Source organism: Canis aureus, chromosome 1 (genome assembly GCF_053574225.1).
Source record: "Canis aureus isolate CA01 chromosome 1, VMU_Caureus_v.1.0, whole genome shotgun sequence".
Lineage (NCBI taxonomy): Eukaryota > Metazoa > Chordata > Mammalia > Carnivora > Canidae > Canis > Canis aureus.
Window position 1 is genome coordinate 111,204,010 of NC_135611.1, and position 21,926 is coordinate 111,225,935.

The following is a 21,926-nucleotide window of genomic DNA, read 5'->3' on the forward strand; positions in this document are numbered from 1 at the left end:
GACAGAGCATTCCTGGGGCTTTCGGACGCAGGTTTGGATCTTTAGCTGTGGCATGGGATTAAAGGTCAAAGAGCTGCAATTTCTAGAAGTCAGCGTCGGTGGAGATAGTGCGATCTCTTTGCCCCGGACAAGGAAAGCATAGCGCGACCAGACCAGACCCCCCTAGGTCCCCTAGTAGCAGGACTGGGTGTCTGGGGGAGCAGGAATTTGGCAACATAATTCGTGAGTCCCCACGTGATGGGCGGGCGGGGTTGTGGGAAATCGGGCTAGAGCTGAGACACCCAGATTTCCAGAGGAGGTGGGCCCCTGGGTCTCCCAGGAAATGAGGCGGGAAGATGGGGTTCAAGAACGCAGAGGTCGAGACGCCTCTGGTAGGCTCCGCGCTGCAGGAGCGTGGTTTTCGCCCCAACCTGCGCACCTGCCCAGCTCTGGCTGTGCGCTGGGCGGCCACCCGGGGGCGCCGTGGACCGCGCCCTTCCTGCACCCCAGGCCCCCCCCCTTTGAGGTGCGGGAAGGGGAAAGGGGTTTAGGATGAGAGTTGACCCGCTCATTCCAACACCCTTTCCTACTCAGGCCCTCATCCTCTCTTAGAACCCACGAATTCTTCACTTAGGGGATCTTCGACGTTGCATCTCAGACCGGGTCTTTGCATTCGGATGGCACGGTCTGTCTTCCAGCTCCTGGCATTTCTGCCCTGTCTCAGCCTGTTTCCTTTTCCAGAAACAGGATGAAAACCCAGTGGCCTGGCAAAAAGTCAAAATTTTTGACTATGGTAAGCGTTGATGAGGAGCTGTTGGAAGTGTGAATGAACAAATGAGTTGGAGAAGCCATTTGGCGGCATCCATCAGACCTTGGACAGGGCATGAGGGTTGTTGGCTGCATCGTCCTGGGCTGTGGCTCCTAAGCATGTTTGCTCATGTGGGGACATTACATACATACCCGAAACGGTTTCACAGGGTAATCCTTACCCAGACTATGTGCATGTGTTACAATAGCTTCTGTTCTATTTAATTCCATTTCATTAAAGGGAAAGTCGTGTTCGCCACCCACTAAATTGATTTCACAACCCACTAATGGATCTTGTTGGGCAGTTTGAAAATTACTGCCCTAAGAAACTCTAAGAGACAAGTTCAGAGATGTTAATTGCATTCTAGTCGGAAATGGAGAAAACCGGAAACAAGGTAAGGCCATCTACCAGCAGGAGGAGGGATGCATAAATTGCGGTATACTCTCACAGAGGCCTCCCACACTGCAGTTCAAGTGAATGAAATGGATACACATTCCAATAGTGTGAGTCCTAAAAACATAATGATGAGTGTACTGGGTTGAATAGTGAGCCCTGCCCCCAAATTCAAGTGCGCTAGAACCCTATTTAGAAATAGAATGTGACCTTATTTAGAAGTAGGGTTTTTGCCGTTGTCACCAAGATGAGGTCATACTGTTAGGGTGGGGTGTGAACCCAACATGATCGGAAATTTGGACACAGACATAGGTATATACACGGAAGAAACCCACATGATGGGAGACACACGGAAGAAAGTCAGAGGCAGAGATTGGAGCCAAGGGATGTCAAGGATCACTGGCAAACCCCAGAAGCTAGGAAGAGGCAAAGAAGGATTCTCCTCTTGAGCCTTCAGGGAGAGCACAGCTCTGCCAGCACCATGATTTTGGGGTTCCTACTTTCCAGAAGTGGAAGGAAATAAATTTGTTGCTTTAAGCCACTCAGTTTGTGGTCTAAAGTGACAGCAGCCCTAGGAAACTAACATAAAAATAAAAAATAAAAAGCAAGTGCAGGGGTGCCTGGGTGGCTCAGTTGGTCACATTCAGCTCAGGTCTTGATCCTGGGGTCCTGGGATGGAGCCCCATGTCAGGCTCTCTGCTCAGTGAGGAGCCTGCTTCTCCCTCTCCCTCTGCCCCTCTGCCAGCTTGTGCTCTCTCTCTCTCATGAATAAATAAAATCTTTATTTTTTTAAAAGATTTATTTTTATTTATTTATGATAGACACAGAGAGAGAGAGAGAGAGAGAGAGAGAGAGAGAGAGAAGCAGAGACACAGGCAGAGGGAGAAGCAGGCTCCATGCCAGGAGCCTGATGCGGGACTCGATCCCGGGACTCCAGGATGGCGCCCAGGGCCAAAGGCAGGTGCGAAACCGCTGAGCCACCCAGGGATCCCCTAAATAAAATCTTAAAAAAAAAAAAAAAAAAAGCAAAAGCAGAAGGATTACAGGATAATGACATTTATATCAGGTTTGAAAACCTGCAAAGCCAATGCTGTAGATTATTTGGGGATGCATCTGTATGTGATAATAGTATGAAAACACGGGAGGTCGCACTGAACATGACATGCAGGATGTGGCAAAGGGCAAGGATGGACTCTGAGAAGAGGACGTGCCGAGACATCAATGATGTCATTTATAGTTTAATTTGAAAGATCTGGATCAAATATGGCAAAGTAGCTAGAGTTCATCTAGCCCCAAAGAGGATCCAAAACCAGTGAATGATAAGAAAAGATCTGCAGCATCGTTTTCAGTCGGATGAAAATCAAAACCACAATGAGATACCACTTCACACCTGCTAGGGTGGCTGTAATGGAAAAGACAGATAATAAGTACTGGAACGGCTGTGGAGGAATTGGAACCTCCATACCCTGCTGGTAGGAATGTAAAACGGTGCAGCTGCTTTCGAAAACAATTTGGCAGCTCCTCAAAGCAGAGGAAATAAAGAGATTTTATCTATGGCAAAATAGAGTTACTGTATAACCCAGCAATTCCACTCCTGTGCATAAACATATATATTCTGGACAACTGAAAACGTGCATCTACTCAAGTGTTTGTGGAGACCACCTAAACGTCCATCAGCTGATAAATGGGTAAATTAAAAGCAGTTACCTGGACAATGGAAGGTTTTTTTGACCAGTAAAAGGAATGAATGCTACAATGTAGATAAACCTCAAAAACATTATGCTAGAGGTGCCTGGGTGGCTCATTTAGTTCAGTGTTGGACTTTTGATCTCAGCTCAGATCTTTTTTTTTTTTTTTAAGATTTTATTTATTTATTCATGAGAGACACTGGGAGAGAGGCAGAGACATAGGCAGAGGGAGAAGCAGGCTCCCTGCGGGGAGCCCGATGCGGGACTCGATCCTAGGATCCCGAGATCATGACCTCAGCTGAAGTTAGATGCTCAACCACTGAGCCACCCAGGTGCCCCATGATCTCAGCTCAGGTCTTGATCAGGGACATGAGTTCAAGTGCTGCATTGGGCTCTATGCTGGGCATAGAGCCTACTTAAAAAAAAAAAAATTAAAACAAAATAAAACAAAAACATTATGCTAAGTGAAAGAAGCCAGTCACAAAATACCATATACTGTATGATTAAATTTATTTATTTATTTTTTAAAGATTTTATGTATTTATTTTTAAGGATTTATTTATTTATTCATGAGAAACACAGGCAGAGGGAGAAGCAGGCTCCTCACAGGGAGCCTGATGTGGGACTCGATCCTAGGTCTCCAGGATCACGCCCTGGGCTGAAGGCAGCACCAAACCGCTGAGCCACCCGGGCTGCCTGTATGATTAAATTTATATAAAGTGTTCAGAATAGGCAAATCTGTACAAATCTATATAAATCTATATAAAATATATTAGGGATCACCTGAGCTGAAGGAGGTTGGGGAGAAATACACAGAGTGACTACTAATGAATATGGGGTTTATTTTGGGGGTGAAGACATGGTTTTAAATTGGTTGTAATGGGACGCCTGGGTGGCTCAGCGGCTAAGCGCCTGCCTTCAGCTCCCCACGTGATCCTGGGGTCCTGGGATTGAGTCCCACGTCGGGCTCCCCGCAGGGAGTCTGCTTCTCCTTCTGCCTGTGTCTCCCTCTCTCTCTCTGTGTCTCTTCTGAATAAATAAGTAAAATTAAAAATAATAAATTGGTTGTAATAATTGCACAGCTCTTTGAATTTACTAAAACCATTGAACTGTACACTTTATATTTTTATTTATTTATTTATTTTTAAAGGGATTAGCAGGGACAATATCCTTGCTTTATTTATTTATTTTTTAAATCTTTTTTTTAATTTTTAAAAAATTTATTTATGACAGACACAGAGAGAAAGGCAGAGACACAGGCAGAGGGAGAAGCAGGCTCCATGCAGGGAGCCCGTGGTGGCACTCCATCCCTGGTCTCCAGGATCACACCCCCGGTTGAAGGCGGCGCTAAACCGCTGGGCCACCGGGGCTGCCCCACTTTATATTTTTAAAGATTTTATTTATTCATTTGAGAGAGAGAGCACATGAGTGGGGGCAGCGGAGGGGCAGAGAGAGGGGGAAGGAGACTCCCCACTTACCACTGAGCCTGATATGGGGTTCCATCCCAGGACTCTGGGATATTGACCTGAGCAAAAGGCAGATGCTTGACTGACTGAGGCACCCAGGTGCCCCTGAATTGTACACTTTATTTTATTTTTTATTTTTTAATTTTTTAATAAATTTGCCTTGAGGAATAGATTTTTTTTTTAAAGATTTATTTATTTATTCATGAGAGACACAGAGAAAGAGAGAGAGAGAGAGAGAGAGGGAGAGAGGCAGAGACACAGGCAGAGGGAGAAGCAGGCCCCACACAGGGAGCCGGATGTGGGATTCCATCCTGGGACCCCGGGGTCACGCCCTGGGCCAAAGGCAGGCGCTAAATCGCTGAGCCACCCAGGGATCCCCTGAATTGTACACTTTAAATAGTTGAATTGTATGGTGTATGTATTACATCTCAATAAAGATATATTTTGGGATCCCTGGGTGGCGCAGCGGTTTGGCGCCTGCCTTTGGCCCAGGGCGCGATCCTGGAGATCCGGGGTCGAATCCCACGTCGGGCTCCCGGTGCATGGAGCTTGCTGTCTCTGCCTCTCTCTCTCTCTCTCTCTGTGACTATCATAAATAAATTAAAAAAAAAAGATTTTTTTTTTAATTTCTGAAAAATAAAGTGTTTTTTTTAAAATGTGGAGGCCAGGGCAGCCCCGGTGGCGCAGCGGTTTAGCGCCGCCTGCAGCCCAGGGCGTGATCTGGAGACCCTGGATCGAGTCCCACGTCGGGCTCTCTTCGTGGAGCCTGCTTCTCTCTCTGCCTCTCTCTCTCTCTGCATCTCTATGAATAAATAAATAAAATATTAAAAAAAAAAAAAAAGCGGAGGCCAGGGCACCTGGGTGGCTCAGTGGTTGAGTGTCAGCTCTTGGCTCAGGTCGTGATCCCGGGGTCCTGGGATCGAGTTCCCTTGCGGGCTCCCCACAGGGAATAAAATCTTTAAAAAAATAAAATAAAATAAAAATAAAAAATAAAAAAGTGTGGAGGCCAGGCCCCAGTATAGCCACGAGAGGGCGCTCCAAGTACAAACTTACCTCCTCCCTTGGGAAAGTCTCTCAAGCCACGCCCCCAGACCCTGGCCACACCTCCGGGGCCCTGGCCACGCCCCAAGGTTCCGACCGCCCTTCAGGCTGCAGCCCGCTCTTCATCCCAGCCAGGCCTCTGTGTCTGGCCACGCCCCCTGACCACGCCCCAAGGCCCGGGTCGTGCCCCGAAGCCTTGTCTGAAGCAGCAAATTCACCCTCCCAGCTCCTGAAACTCTGACCACAAATGCATGACAGATTTAGATACTCATGGAAACACAAAGCCTTGAACCTTCAACTTTTAAACCATGACTTTTTAATTTGCAATCATTTTTTCTCTTTGGAAATGATTTCATTTTATTTATTTATTTTAAATGTTTTATTTATTTATTCATGAGAGACACAGAGAGAGAGAGAAAGGCAGAGGGAGAAGCAGGCTCCATGCAGGGAGCCTGATGTGGACTCGATTCAGGGCCTCCAGGATCACGCCCTGGGCCAAAGGCAGGCTCCAAACCGCTGAGCCATCCAAGAATCCCCATATTTTATTATTTTTTTAAAGAGCACTGGCTCTGCCCTTTTTTAAAAAAAAAAAAACAGATTTTATGTATTTATTCATGAGAGACACAGAGAGAGAAAGGCATAGACACAGGCAGAGGGAGAAGGAGGCTCCCTGTGGGGAGCCCCATGCAGGACCCCAGGATCACGACCTGAACCCAAGGCAGATGCTCAACCACTGAGCCATCCAGGCGTCCCCTGAAATCATTTTAAGCTTCTAGGAAAGTAGCAACAACAGGACGAAGACTTCTCATGTGGCCTTCACCCAGATTCACCAATTGTTAACAATTGCTCGTGTGCTCTATCATTGGCTCTCTCTGCTTTTCTCCCCTCTGAACTATTATTGGAGGGTGAGTTTCCGACATCAAGCCCCTTTGCCCCTAAACACTTATATTTCCACTCATAAGGATGTTCTCAGACACAAGTCGTAAAATCAGGACATTTGACCGCCGTACAGGACTGGTGTCTAACAGTGCAGCCTAGACTCACTTTACCAGTTTTGCCTCCAAACTATCCTTCCTCGCAAAACGTTTTTTTCTCCCCAGTATCCAAACCAAGGCTGTGAGTTGGATTCAGTTTACTGTCTTCTTCGACTCTGTCTGGTATGATTGTTCCGACTTTCTCTGTGTTTTGCAAGGTTGACATTTTTGAACATGCCAGGTCAGTTCTTTTGTAAGATGTCCCCCTGGGTTTTGAGTTTATCTGATATTTCCTCATCATTAGATTTTGGTGGCAAGAATATTCCAGAAGAGATGCCGTGTCCGTCTGGGTGCATAGACCCAGACTGCGTCTCAGAAGGCACAGGATGTTGGTCATTCCATGACTGGTGACAAATTCCATCGCTTGGTTATGATGAATCCCAGAATCCTGGACCCATAAGCTCACCGAGTCACTTTTACCCTCCCATGGCCTCAGTTTCTCTTTTTGTAAAATGGAGGCGTGGCTTACGTGAGGGTCTGCAAACACACCTAACCAGCAGATGTGTTCTGCTTCATTGGCACGCTCTTAAATTCGTTTCTCGGGAATGGCACTGGCATCGATGATTTAGCAGATTTCACGCATGCACCTGGAAGAGACATTCTCTGACTGAGTGTCTGGATTTACCCAAGGTGGTGATAGTAAGTGAAACTTTGTAGCAGGGGCTGGGGCCCCCCGAGAAATGCATTTGAAAATGTGACTTTTGGCTTTTGAATGTTAGGGCTGACTGTCAGAGACAAGGTGAGCAGGCTTGGTAGCAGTGGGTGAGGGGTGTGTGCTTAATCCTGTGAGGTCTGGGGGGCTAGAGACCCTGTATGGGGACCTCCTCCCCGCTCCTGAGTCTGCTCTTCTGCAAGGGAAAGGGGATGGTTGTTAAGGGGGATGGGTGTGTAAGGACACGCGCCCAGTCCCAAGGTCAGGAGGCTGAGAGGGGATTTCCGTGTGTGGAGAAGCTAGATCCTTTGTTTTAGAGAAGTAACTTACCAGGGTCAGTGCTGGGTTCAGCTCTTGAACCTGGAGATAGTTTCTCTCACACAAAGAGGCTCATCACCCACAGCCTGGACTCACAAGGACGAGGAGATTCCCAGCACGCACTCTAGGATAATGGGCCAGGCCCGGCCGGCACCCATACTCCCATTAAATCCTCATCAACTCGGGGCACCCCGGGGGGCATCTAACTCTTGATTTCTGCTCAGGTCATGATCTCAGGGTCCTGGGATTGAGCCTCAGGTTGGGCCCTGTGCTCAGTGGGGAGCCTGTTTCTCCCTCTCCCTCTCCCCGCCACTCCCCCTGCTTGTGCGCTCCCTGTCAAATAAATAAATAAAATCTTAAAAAAAAATCCTTCTGACAAACTGGCATGGTGGCACCGTTATTATGCCTCCTTTCTACAGATGAGGAAACAGGCTCAGGCCTGAGATGTCATCTGATCAAGGTCACACAGCCAGGAAATGGAAAGGTAAGACTCGAACTCAGTCCTGACTCCAGACCCTGTGCTCTCAATGCCACACCTGCTTGTTATCCTTTCCAGTAGCCCACAACGCGTGCATGGGTGCATGCCTTGCGTGTCCAGTTAAAATAATAGTTGCAACCATGCACGGCTTTCCTGCATGGTGAGAGGGCCCCGTGATTATGAGCATGGACTTTGGAGGCACAGACCTGGGCTTGGACAGGAGATTTCCAATCTGGCTTTCAGTTTTTTCATCTGGAATATGGATGTTGTCATGGCCAGTAAATGGCTGCTAATATTTACGTTTCTTTCTTTTTTTTTTTTTTTTAAGATTGTATTTATTTGAGAGAGAAAAAGCACACGCGAACTGGGGGGGGAGGGGACAGAGGGAGAGGAAGAAAGAAGCAGGCTCCCTGCTGAGCAGGGAGCAGATGTGGGACTTGATCCCTGGACCCTAGGATCATGACCTGAGCCAAAGCATTGCCCAACCAACTGAGCCACTCAGATGTCCCTATGTTTGTTTGTTTGTTTCTTTCTTTCTTTCTTTTTTAAGATTTTATTTATTTATTCATGAGAAACAGAGAGAGAGAGAGAGAGAGAGGCAGAGGGAGAAGCAGGCTCCATGCTGGGAGCCTGACGTGGGACTCGATCCTGGGTCTCCAGGATTAGGCCCTGGGCTGAAGGCGGTGCTAAACTGCCTAGCCACCTGGGCTGCCCAGCCCCTATGTTTCTATGAATACCCTCAAAGGGGTCATACAAGGTGATATGAGACTAGATGCAGCCAGAATCACAGAGGCCAGAGTAGGGGGTGGGGGTGGGGGAGGCTCATTCATCCACCCATCACTTCTCAAGGGTATGCTTCATGCCAGGCAGTGTGCTGGCTGCTGTGGGGGCCTCAGGGAAGAAGGCCCTGTACTGCCCTCCCACGGCTGACGCTCTGTGGGAGAGACACTCATTGTGAGTGGACTTATGTGTGTGTGTGGATCATCGCACAGGAAATTCTCACATGCAGCAGCTTGCAGGGCCGAACAGTCACCCTCCATAGTGGGAATGGTGGTTCTTCCTCCCCCCAGAATACATCCCTATCCTAACCCTTGGAACTTGCGAATATGACCTTACTTGGAAATAAGGTCTTTGCAGATGCAATTAAGGGAAGGATCTCTTGGGTTATCTACATGGGCCCTAAATCCATTGACATACATGTCCTTACAGGAGGCAGCAGAGGAGACCAGACACATCCAGGAGAGGGCGGAGGAAGATGTAGCCCCGAGCCCAGGAACGCTGGAACATGGGGGCCCAGCAGCTGCTGGAAGGAGCAAGGCACCTTTGGAGGGAGTGTGCCCCTGCCGACTCCTTGATTTCAGACCTCTGGCCTCTAGAACTGTGAGAGGATAACTTTCTGTTGCTTTACGCCTCCTTGTTTGTGGCCATTTGTTACAGCAGCCCATAGGAAGCAAGTGGACCTTCCAAGGTCAGGCACCTGCAAGGCTGCTGTGACCCAGGAGCAGGCTCAGAAACACCGGTACATGGTCCTAAACACATACAAAGACGTACAGCCAGCTAAGTCAGGGACCAGGATAGGTCACCCAGAGAGAATGCACCCCAAAGCATGTGCATGCAAATGCATGTGCATATGTGTACGCACTCCCATGTGCATGCTCATACACTCGGCCATTCCTAACGTTGTCTCCCAAGAAGATATTAAGGCAGTCGGCCCCAAAGATACAACATGTCATGGAGTGGTGTCAGCAGAAATGTCACAGTGGCCAAGACAGAAGAAGAACCAGAGGTTTGGGACGCCTGGGTGGCTCAGCGGTTAAGCATCTGACTTCAGCTCAGGGCATGATCCTGGAGTCTCGGGATTGAATCCCACATCAGGCTCCCTGCATGGGACCTGCTTATGTCTCTGCCTCTCTCTCAGTGTCTCATGAATAAATAAATAGATTTTATTTATTTATTCATGAGAGACACAGAGAGAGAGAGAGAGAGAGAGAGAAGTAGAGACACAGGCAGAGGGAGAAGCAGGCTCCACACAGAAGCCCGACATGGGACTCGATCCTGGGACTCCAGGATCATGCTCTGGGTCAAAGGCAGGCACTAAGCCACTGAGCCACCCAGGGATTCCCTTTTTTTTTTTTTTAAAGAAGAGCCAGAGGTTCAGGGAGGCCCCGGAGAAAAAGGAAGGAAGGAAAGAAAAGAAAAGAAAAGAAAAGAAAAGAAAAGAAAAGAAAAGAAAAGAAAAGAAAAGAAAAGAAAAGGAAAAGAAAAGAAAAGAAAAGAAAAAAGAAAAGAAAAGAAAGAAAAGAAAAGAAAAGAAAAGAAAGAAAAGAAAAGAAAAGAAAAGAAAAGAAAAGAAAAGAAAAGAAAAGACAAGACTCACCATCATTCAGAAATGCACACACGCATGCCAATAGAATTGGACCATGGTTGGACCAGCTTCTCCCACAAGACACCCCTTTCATCAAGGTTGGGGACAGTGGATACCAACGTGGATTTGAGTTCCTCCTTGGGGGTGCCAGCTTGTCCTCGGTCTCCTCCACCCTACATCTATCTTCTTTCCGGTGTTCAAATCCCTGTAACAAGTCTCTTATCCATATACCCACTTCCTAGTAATGTTGCTTTTCTGATTGAAGCATGGGGTGGGCTGAATAAAGGCTCTGAAAGATCCCTATATTCTAATCCCTGCGATCTGTGGAAGTTACTTTAAATGGCAAAAGAGACTTTGCAGATGTGATGAAATTAAAGATCTTGAGATGAAGAGAGGAACTTAGATTATCTCAGTGGGTCTAGTATAATTGCAGGGTCCTTCTAAGAAGGAGGCAGGAGGTCTGGGTGGAAGTGCGGATGAAGGGGCGCTTGGGTGGCTCCCTGGGCTGAGCATCCGTCATGATCTCAGGGTCACAAGATTGAGCCCCATGTCAGGCTCTGTGCTTAGCACAGAGTCTGCTTGAGATTCTCTCCCTTTGCACTTTCCTCCTGATCTCTCTTTTGCTCTATCAAATAAATTAGTAATAAAATCTTTAAGGGATCCCTGGGTGGCGCAGCGGTTTGGCGCCTGCCTTTGGCCCGGGGCGTGATCCTGGAGACCCGGGATCGAATCCCACGTCGGGCTCCCGGTGCATGGAGCCTGCTTCTCCTTCTGCCTATGTCTCTGCTTCTCTCTCTCTCTCTCTCTGTGTGACTATCATAAAAAAAAAAAAAAAAAAAAAAAAAAAAGTCTTTAAAAAGGTGGGGGGGATGGCTGTGTGGCTTAGCAGTTGACCATCTGCCTTCAGCTCAGGTCATGATCCTGGGGCCCTGGGATTGAGTCCCGCATTGGGCTCCCCACAGGAAGCCTGCTTCTCCCTCTGCCCATGTCTCTCTCTCATGAATAAATAAATAAAATCTTTTTAAAAAGTGCAGATGGAAGCAAGAGGTCAAAGTGATAGAAGGGACCATGAGACAAGGAACGCAGCCTCTAGAAGCTGAAAAAGGCAAGGAGGTGGATTCTCCCCTAGAGCTTCCAGAAGGAAACAGCCCTGCTGACACTTTGACATTGGGCCAATGAAACTGATTTCGGACTTCTGACCTCTAGAACTGTAAGTGAATCAATCCGTTATTTTAAGCCACTAAATTGGTGGTGCTTTGTGACAGGGGTGATGGGAGATGAATACAAATGTTAAGTGTGATAAAGAAGTGACACATCCACAGAGTTAAGACCCAAACATTGTTATGTCAGGGGGGCTCTGGAATTGCTGAGTCAAACACACGGTGGACCAAGCAAGGCAGTCATACAAAGAATCACACGATGACCACAGGTTTCAATGTTGGGAACACTCACAACTGCTACACACACACACACACATACACACAGGCCCAGAGACCATCAATCACATGACAGTCAGCTCCCCAACTGGGACCCACAAACCTCAGAAACACACATACAAGGGGCACCTGGGTAGCTCAGTTGTTGAGCCTCTGCCATGACCTCAGGTCATGATCCTGGGGTCCTGGGATCGAGTCCCGCAGGGAGCCTGCTTCTCCCTCTGCCTGTCTCTCTGCCTTTCTCTGTCTCTCATGAATAAATAAATAAACACACACACACACACATGCAGACACCCGGGGTCACTATGGAATCCGAAATGGTGCCCCGGAAGGATGTCACACACTACGTCGTCCTCAGAAATGGTGGCACAGCGACACAACAGAATGGGCAAACTAGAAGTGCCAGGGTCACCCACATGTACCATCATTACCATCATCAGTCTGAGACCCAGAAGGTCACTCATGGAGTCAGCTGGGTAGGACGTACAGCTGTGCACACACACAAACACACTTCCTCAAGACCTCCCGTGAAAGAGGCCCTGCCAAGCCTGGGTATGGTACAAAAATAGTTTATTACAAAAGAAATCCAACCAAAATGCCTAATAATTTACATTGTTATCAGTGCCTGGCTATGGCCCATCTCCCCCTCCTCACCCAGCTGGGGGGTGGGGGGAGGGGAGTGACTATTCCCTGGTTCCACCAGCTCTGGGGGAGGAGAAGGAATCTGGGTGGAATTCCAGACAGGGGACTGGCACCTGAGAATAACAGGGGTAAAAGGCCTGGGGGGGCCACAAGTTGAGTGGAGGCAGGAGAATATCTTTGCTCAGAAGAGGGGGCTTATGGGTACATGCTTGTGCCTCTGTGCAAATCCTGGTCCTGAAGGGGGGGGGCAGAGTAAGGTCTTCACAGTTTCTAGGAGGGTTGACCCCACAGGGCAGGGAGGTCCCTCCGCATGAGTCTGAGATCTGCCCCCCCATCCCTCTCAGCTGCCTCCTGGAGCTGGCGAGGGAGGCACTGGCCGGCCAGGGGCTCGGAGGACCCCAGCGAAGGGCAGGAAGGCAGGTGGAGATGAGGGAGGAAGGAAGAAACTGGGGGGAGCCATGGGGAATCCAGGCGGGTCCTTGGGAGGAGACTGGGAGGGCGAGGAGGAGGGGGACGCAGAAAGGAGACCTGTGGGGAGAAGAAAGTGGTGAGCACCAGATCCGGACACAAGGTGCTAGGCCTGCTCTGGGGGTCTGGGGAAGGGTACGGGGCCTGGCAGGTTCCGGGGGAGGAGGGGAAGGGGTCTGGAGGGTTCCAGGGGAGGAGGGAAGGGGGCCTGGAGGGTTGAGGAGGGGAGGGGGCCTGGAGGGTTGAGGAGGGAAGGGGGCCTGGAGGGTTCCAGGGGGGCAGGGAAGGGTACACAGGCCTGGAGGGTTCCGGGGGAGGAGGGGAAGGGGTCTGGAGGGTTCCAGGGGAGGAGGGAAGGGGGCCTGGAGGGTTCCAGGGGGGCAGGGAAGGGTACACAGGCCTGGAGGGTTCCGGGGGAGGAGGGGTGGGGGCCTGGAGGGTTGTGGGGGGGGCGCTGAGAGGTTGGTGGCAGGGAGCTCGGTCCTCACCGTTGGAGCTGAGGAGGCTGCTGCTCTCGGGGGAGGTGGTGGCGCTGCGTTCCGGGGAGGGCTCTGGCTGTGATGCGGGCGCCGGCCGGGTCGCCTTCCCCCTCAGGATGTCGATGACCTGCAGGAAGATGGGGGTCACCACCGGGCGGCTCCGGCCCGCGCTGCTCGCTCTCACCGGGGCTCTCGCGGGGCGGGCGTCGCCCGGGGTCCCGTCCGCGCCCGCTCCCCGCGCACTCACCCGGCGGCTGCGCGCCACCATGAGCGGCGTGTCGTTGTGGCAGTTCTTGAGGCCGCTGTCGGCGCCGCTGCGGACCAGCGTGCGCACCAGCGGGAGGAGCCCGCGGCCGGACGCCGAGTGCAGCGCCGAGCTGCCCGAGTACATCTGCGCGTTCACGTTGGCGCCGTGCTGCGGGGCGGGGGGGTCGCGTCAGGGGGGACGGCGGGGCCGGCCGCCGCGGGGGTGCGCGGCAGGGGGCGGGGGCGGGGCCCGGGCTGACCACCCGGGGCTGGACGCGGCCGCTCGGAGTGGGGGCGCCCCCGGAGGGAGGGAAGGTCCAGAGGCGAGGCGGGCGCAAGGACAGCGCGGGACGCAGGGTGAGCAAGGCCGTCGTCGCTGCAGCGGGCCTGGCTCGTTCTGGGGGCGGGGGAAGGCAAGCGAGAAGGCCCCGGACAAGAGGGCAGCCTCGGGGCTGAAGGCAGAGGGTTGACACAACGAGGCCTAGAAGGAGGGGGCAGATCTGGAAGCGGAGCCAGGGCGGGGGCCAGAGCTGGAGCGCAGGCTGCGTGCCGCGGCCGAGAGCGGGGAGAGGCCCGCGCGGGCGCCGACCCACCTGCAGCAGCAGCTGCACCATACTAAGGCTGTTGTTTTCCACTGCGTGGATGAGCGGGGAGCGGCCGCTTTTAATGTCCTGCAGGAGGGAGGGAAGCTCTTTGAGCCTCTCCGAGCTCTGCCCAATCAGCCGGCCCGTATCCCAGGCTCTTGGTCCAGCACCTCAATCCCACCCCACCCACTCGCGGTCTCCCACGCAAGCCCCGCCCCCACGCTCCTCCCGCCGAGCCGCGGCCGCGCCTGCTCACCACCGCGTCGATGTCAGCACCTCGCTCCAGCAAGAGCAGCACGGCTTCGGGGCACTGCATGTTCACGGCCACGTGCAGGGCGGTGAGCCCTGAGGGACAGGAATTCTCAGTTAACCTGGGCCAGGGGCGCTGGACCCCAGAAGGACCTCAGGTCTTGCCAGACAGCCCCACCGGCGCCGGGGTAGGTGCTCACCGTCGTAGTTGCGGGCCTCCAGGTCCACGGTGCCCGGGGCTGCGCTGTCCAGAAGGGCCCGCAGGCACGTCGGGCTGCGGTGCTCACAGGCCAGGTGGGCTGCCGTCTGGCCATGGCGGTCCAGGGCCATGGGACTGGCACCCGCCATCACTAGGAGCCGCACCATCGATGGCAGTGTGGTGATCACAGCCAGGTGTAGCGGTGTCTGTGGAACAGAGACTATGAGGAACCTGCTTGGACCTGTGTCCCCAGTCTTGTCTCTGAGGATCTCCGAGTCTGGATCCCCAGCTTCTAGGACTTAGTCCTCTCTTCCATCGGATCCAAGCCCCCCAGGCTCACCTGTCGCAGGTTGTTGTAGATATCTAGCTCTCGGCCCCCATGCTGGAAGAGGTTGACAAGCCGATGTACAGCTGGCAGGTTGCCCTGCACCACCGCAATGTGGAGTGGCCTGGGGGATCACAAGCATTAGGGGTGGTCATCTCTCACCTCCATACGCTGAGTGGTGCTAACTCCCAACATGTGCTGGGGAGTTTGAAAGTATATACAGAATCCACCCACTTTTCCTGACCCTCACTCCCTCCCTCCCAGTTCAGCCACCATCACCTCCCTCCTGGACTGTTCGCTCCTCACTGGCCTCCCTGCTTCCGCCTCTGCCCTGCTGTCTGTCTCCCACATAGCAGCCAGAGAGACCCTTTTGCAACCTAAATCAGGTCAAGTGCCGCTTCTGCTCAGAACTCTCAGAATCAAGGCCAAACAGGCCCCATGTGATCTTGCCTCCCCTCTTCCATCCCTTTGATTTCTTCTCCATCTGCTCTCTTCACTCTGCTTGGCTTCCTTGCTGTTCCTCAAGCAAAACTAGCATGCTTGCCCCTCAGGGCCTTTGTTTTTTTTTTTTTTTGCCCCTCAGGGCCTTTGCATTGACTGTTCCCTCTGCCTGGAACTGTCATCCCCCAGATACCCCCAGGGCCTTTGCACTGGTTGTTCCCTCTGCCTGGAACAGTCATCCCCCAGATAATCTGCACTGCGTAGTTCCCCTCATTTGGGCCTCTGCTAAAATGGTATGGCCACCTCCCCTTCCCCCCTCCCCTGCCTAATTTTCCTCTACATCATCACCCAACATTGTAGTTTATTTGTTTCCTGTCTGAATCTCTGAAGCTAGAATGTCAGCTCCACCAGGGCAGGGCATTTTGTCTGCTTTGGTCACTGCCCAGTGCCTAGGACTGCAGCTGGTGCTGAGCAGGTGCTCCACAAACATGCACTGAACAAATGAATCCGTCACAGTGATCCCTGGCCATCCTTGAGGCCGGTGAGCTTGTTCCCACCTCTCTCTAGGGCCCCAGGGAAGTACTCTCCATCTGTTGTGACTGCATGTTACGCTCAGCCTCCAACCCAGAAGCATTTGTGTGGAGGAATTTTTGCCCAAAGGGGAGGTGGGAGTACTGGGATGGAGTCATTGTTCTGGACACTGGCTGCACAACTCAGATTCCCTCCTTCCGGACCAAAGGACTCACTCTCCCAGCTTCTGGGAAGGTTGTCGCCTATCAGCTCTCTCCGGGAATTACCCTCTGCTGAAAAGCACTGCTTGCCTGGGTCATGAGTGGGGGCAGCTGCCATCCCGTGGCATCCAGTGACTGGTCAGTGCTGGCATAGAGGGCCTAGTCTTCTGGCCCCATCTCTAGAGGCCACAGCAGCTGCTCTATTCCCCATTGGACAGCTAAGGCCCTGCTGAGACTCCCAACAGCCCCATTTCTGCCCAGTTCTTCCTTCATCCCCACTGGCATGGATCTGGAAAATATTTCCCAATAACCAGAGCCATGCTAAGGCAGGTGAACCTTCCCATTGTGAAATGTGCTTCCAGAATCCGCATTTTAAACTAGCTCTCTAAGTGCTTCGGTGACGGGTGACGGTGGAGAGAGATCGTGCAGGAACCTCAACCCCCCCCCGCCCCGCCCCCCGCCGCCCCCGCTCCCGGGGCTGGTGGCTTTGGGGGGCTAACCAGGCCAGGGTTGCAGCTGTTTGTGCTAGAGCAAAGTCACGTGCCCCTCCGGTTTTCTCCTTGGTACCTTAGAGCCCACAATAGCGCCCACCTCCCAAGAGGCGCTTTGCAGGTGAAATGCGGAACCTGGATCCGGAATCGTGAAAGCCAAATTTAAAAGGAAAATGTTGGGGGAGGGGCGGACCTAGGCCTGGGGTGTGTGTGGGGGGTAGGGGTGGGCGGAGAAAGGTTCCTTTCCCTCCCTCCATCTCCCAGGAAGCCTGGCCTGGGTCCCTCTCGGGGCGGGCGGGGTTAAGTGAGGGCAGAGGGAGCGAATGATTTCAGAGAAACCGTCCAGGCCTGAGTTCCCATAAACGCGCGGGCTGCAGGGGGTGGGGCGGGGCTGGAGGAAGTGGGGACGGGAGGGGCGGCCCAGCCCTCGGACTTCCAGTAACAGGTCTGCTGGGCGGGGCTCCGCTTCCTGCTCCCGGGGGAGGGAAGCCTCCCGCCGGGGATCTACCCCGGCCACCCCCGGCACCCCCACTTCCATCCTCGCGTGGGGTGGAGCAGGAGGGAGGCCAAACAAAAAGACCAAGCTTTCCTGGGTGGGGGTGGCGGGGAGGACCCCAAGTTTTCCAGCCTAAGGGCCCCTTTGGAACTCCACCCTTCTGAGCTCTGCCTCCAGCTGGCTCCCTATCCCCCATATCCCGGCATCCACCCCCGAGATCTCTTAGGACCCGAATACGGTGCCCTAACTCTTTGCAGATACCAGCTTTCCCAGTCGCTGGACCCTGTTCCTTAACGCCTCAGGGGTCACGGAATACAGTACCCCGACCTCTGCTCTTCTCTACCTTCCCAGTGCCCCGAGATTCTTGCTCTCTCGAGTCCCTAGAAGTCCAGGCTCCCCACGAAGCTCTGCTGCTTTGGGGACCCAGACTTAGCGTGTCCCCCTCCCCCACCCCCAGGCTAGCCAGCTGTCCATTCCGGTAAGGTCTCGGCCCCAGCGGAAAGGGGTTAAGGTTAGATTGAACGCCAGGAGGGGGAGGCTGCGAGTGAGTGACGGCTGCTGACGTGGGGGAGGCAGAGCAGCTGGGCTGCGGTCAAGTTCTGCGGGAAGGGATTTCCCCCAACAGGCAGCTGAGGCTGAAGTGTTTGCTTTGGAGGGGAGGGGGGAGAGCGGGGGAGGGCGGGGGAGGGCAGGGGAGGGCGGGTGGGGCGCAGCATTTGAGGCTGGTTGTGCCAATGGCCTTCTGCACCCTGCATTCGCAGGCTGCAAACAAATCACCCCTGGGGGCAGATACAAATAAAATGTATTTCACAGATGACCCCAGAGGTACCCACAGTGGGAGGGAACTAGTTTTATTCAGCCTTTTAGGTATCTTGGGCACTTTCTCCTGCTTGGACTCACAGGATGGCCCACAACCACCCCGGGAGCTCTGTTAGAACACCCCATCCCCCTGCATAGAGGACCTACTGTGTGCTTGGCCCTGGCCTATGTTCTATGCGCATGGGCATCAACTGCACTGAATCCTAATTTTCATAGGTCCTGTATGAGCCCCGATTTCCAGAAAGGGAAAATCTGAGGCTCAGGGATGTGAAGTCACAAGTTGGCCAGTGATGGCCCCTTTTTCTGCAGCAATGAGCCTGTCCATTCCATCCCTACCTTTGGTTTCCAGTCCCCAAACCAATTCCCAGGTAAGCGCTTTATAGAAGAGATTTCTTGTGTGCCTCACAGACTTTTACACGCTTACAGTTCTTGTTTTTGACAGGGGAAAACTCTGGCCGAGAACGGTGAGAATGTGGCCAGCTGAAATTCAAACCTAGGTGGAGAAGTAATAATCGATGGTCAAGTGTGTTGAGCGCTGACTATGCACTGGGCACAGAGCTAAACCCTTCCTTGCAGGGGTTCTCAGCTGCCTCAAGGGCACGTTTTCAACTGCAGGTGATGATGAACTATGGAATTTGTGAAATCGGTTTAAGGGATCCTCAAATCAATCGACTGACCTCTGACCCTGAAACAATGGAAGAGTCTAGAATAGAAAATACAAAGTAGATCCCATCTATTAAGGGGGTCTCTTGTTCTGCGCAATTTTTACTTCTATGTGTGTACGTGTGCTGGGTTTAACATAAAGTATATAATAGCAATGATATTAATTAATGAGTACTTACTGAGTTCTTATAACCTACCAGGCTCAGTGCTAAGAGCTTAACATGTATAATTCATATATAACAAATCAATCAATGAAATATCTTTCTCCTGTTTGGAGTTTTAAAAAGAATTTTGGGGTATATTTGGGTACCTTTGATTATTTTATTTTTTAAAAATCATCCCCAGGACGCCTGGGTGGCTTAGTGGTTGATCGTCTGCCTTCCGCTCAGGGTGTGATCCCAGGATCGGGGATCAAGTCCCATGTCTGGCTCCTTGCATGGAGTCGGCTTCACCCTCTGCCTTTGTCTCTGCATCTCTCTCTGTCTCTCTCTGTCTCTCATGAATAAATAAGTAAATAAATAAATAAATCTTAAAAAAAAAAAAGTTATCCCCATACCCAATGTGGGGCTTGAACTCACAACCCTGGGATCAAGAGTTGCATGTTCTATCGACGGAGCCAGCCGGGCGCCCCTCTCATGCTTGGATTTGGATAAAAATTTTGTAGCTGCCTGCTTCAAAAACAGTCCTAGGAGGTAAGCGCTCAGGTTGCCCATTTTTCAGAGAGGAAGCTGAGTGCCCCTGTGTGGTGGTGGGTGAGGTGGGCGGAGGGCTGGCTCTTCCATTTATGGGGGGGGGGGCTTTACTCACGTGTCTCCGTCCTCATCTGCATGGGTGGCCACAGCGATGTCAGCCGACAAGGGATGTTCCATGGAGTACACCATGGAGTACAGGGGTGTAGGCAGGTTCAGGAGAGGGAAGAGGGAGCCCATATTCGGGGTGGGGTATATGGGAAGTAAAGGTCCTGGACAGAAGGAAGGACAAGGGTGAGGCCAAGCTCACAGACCCTCAACCCGCCCCCTACCTCCAGACCTTCGCTCCTGCTGCCCTGTTTGCTAAGGTCCCTTTTGCATTTCATACCAGGCCCGAAAGGCCCAAGACAAAGTGGCCTTTCACATCCATCTGGGGTCCAGCAGCTTCCCCCTTCACTGTCCTCCGTGAGCCCTGGTCACTGTCATTATCACTTATCTCTTCATGTGTCTGACTCCCCATCTCCTCCTAGGCAGAGTTCCTTAAGGACAGGCCTGAGCCCCATCATCACCCAGCAGGGGGACCTGAGGGCCTGTTTGCCTAGTAAATTTGTGGCTGAGGGAAGTAAGAATGGATGAAACACTGGGTGTTGGGTGACTGTGTAGAGAGTTGGGGAGAAGGGTGGGTGGGTCAGAAGGAGACGAACAATGTCAGATGCCAACCATGGCAGCAGTTGAAGCCATATCCACCCATCACACAGATGGGGAAAACTGAGGCCTGGCTTCTCATGCAGGGAATGGGAAAGAGGAGGCAGTGGCAAGCCTCCTGATGCACACCCTGAGGTTTTCTAACTTGCTCTACTCTGATGGTGTGGAAGGTGCAGGAACTGGGCCAAAGTCTGGAGGCACTAGGCATGGGCTTTCTGCAGCTTTGGGGCCACTCAGGGATGGGTGATGTGGGGACAGCTGTGGTAAGGGATGCCCCTTCCTTGAGATCAGGGATGGAGACAGGGAGAATGCTGTTTGGCCTCCTCTCTCATCTCCTGATCTTTGGGGGCCCCCATTCATGCACCCCCAAGTTTGCAGACCCTTGTATCTCCAGTACCGGGCCTTGGTGTCCTGCAGCTTTTTGCCTGAACACCCCTTAATTCTTCATCCTGACCCTAAATCCTTCACTCCCAGAATCGCCCGGTCCTGCCCCCCATTCCTAGAACCCTCCATTCCCAAGCCTTGACTTTGTGGCCACCTGACTTTGTGACCTCCAATGAGACCTTGAGCCTGTGTGACCATACATAACTGGTGCCCAGGACCCCAGATTCTCTGTCCTGCTGGCTCCTCAGGACCCCTACTATCTGCGTCTGTTTCCTTGGATCCTTGTGATTCCAGATATTGGGGTGCTTAAACTCTGTTCTCCTGATTCCCACCTGAGATCATGGTTCCTGAGATTTTGATGTGCTGACACCCCCCATATCTGACTTCTTAGAACCCGAGTCACTGTTTCTCTGACTTCCTTTGACACCACATACCTGGATGCCAGGAACCCCAGTTTCTTGGGCCAAAGCACTGAGTCTTTATAATCCTCAATATCTGGGTTCTAAAGAGCTTATAACTCTGTGTTCTTGGGACTATAGGCTCTGCCCCCTTGATTCCGCAAGAATCTGTCCCTATCTGTCCTGCTGGGCACTGTCCCCTGGGTCTTCCTATCGTGGCTTTCACACTGGGCTCTGTCCCCCAGGGCCCCCTGACACCCGGTGTCCTGGGACCCCCATATCTATGTCGGAAGGCACTGCTCCCTGAGGTTCCCATGACCGTGTCCCCGGGACCTCAGGCCCTGCTCCCTCGCAGCTCCCCAGAGCCCGAGGTCCTTGGGACCTTGGATTCCGTCGCCCCTGTTTCTCAGCTCCCTGGGGAGCCCCTGTATTTGCATCCTGATCTCTGTTGCCTGGCTCTGGTGACCCTGCGCCCTGTCTGACCCCCACCTGGCCCGGACCCGTGGGAGCCACTCACCCTGGTAGTAAAGCGCCTCTGGCCGGGCCAGTCCGTGGGGGGCCGCGGGGACCGCCGGGGAGTCGGGGCCGCCGCCCAGGGGATCCGGGCCGACTCCTGGGCCCGCGGCGCCGCGGGGGGCGGCGGGTTCCGGGGAGGGCTCGCGCAGAGGGCGCTTGCGGAGCGGCAGCGCGGCGCCCGGGGGCCCGGCGGCCTTGGGCCGGGTGCGCAGGTCCACGGGCCCCTCGTCCATGGCCCCCGCGGGGCATCGGGGCATGGGGCCGCCGGAGACGGCGGCCGAGCGGGCGGCCGGAGCGCTGCTCGGCTCGGCGGCACCGGAGGGTGGCTGCGCCGGGCGCCGGGACTTCCCCTGCCGCCGGCTGAACTGAAGGGACTTTTGTCGGCCGGGGCGGTGCCGGTCGCCCGCCTCCCCGCCCCCGGCCCCCCCGGGGCCACCCGTCCGCCCCAGGGGTTTCCTGGACCCGCCGCCGCTCCCGCCGCCCCGCGGTGCTGCCCTCCGAGCGTCCCGCCCGCGCCGCGCCCCGCGCCCGCCCCCTCCCGACCCGCGGCGCCCCCGGCGGCTGGGCCCGGGCGCTGGTGGGGGGGCAGGGGGCGGGGTCGGGGGCCGGGGTCCCCACCCTTGCGGCTGCGGGCCTCTCGCGGGCGCTGCCTCAGTGTTTTGCTCTTTCTGGCTACTTGTCTCTATCTCTGTAGCTCTGTATCTGGGTCTCTGCGGGCTGGAGAGGTGTCTTTCTGGGTCTCT

General features: G+C 53.3%; 1 protein-coding gene across 1 annotated transcript; it reads right to left on the reverse strand.

Annotated features, from left to right (window-relative positions):
• Positions 1 to 12,211: 12,211 nt before the first annotated feature.
• Positions 12,212 to 21,585, reverse strand: BCL3 (BCL3 transcription coactivator). The gene is made up of 9 exons (XM_077848875.1): positions 21,185 to 21,585; positions 19,299 to 19,452; positions 14,866 to 14,974; positions 14,527 to 14,731; positions 14,334 to 14,422; positions 14,087 to 14,164; positions 13,495 to 13,662; positions 13,257 to 13,374; positions 12,212 to 12,828 (listed from the first exon to the last, which is right to left on the reverse strand). Exons 1-9 carry the CDS (start codon positions 21,438 to 21,440, stop codon positions 12,641 to 12,643), a joined length of 1,365 nt encoding a protein of 454 aa, XP_077705001.1. The 5' UTR covers positions 21,441 to 21,585; the 3' UTR covers positions 12,212 to 12,640.
• Positions 21,586 to 21,926: the final 341 nt, after the last annotated feature.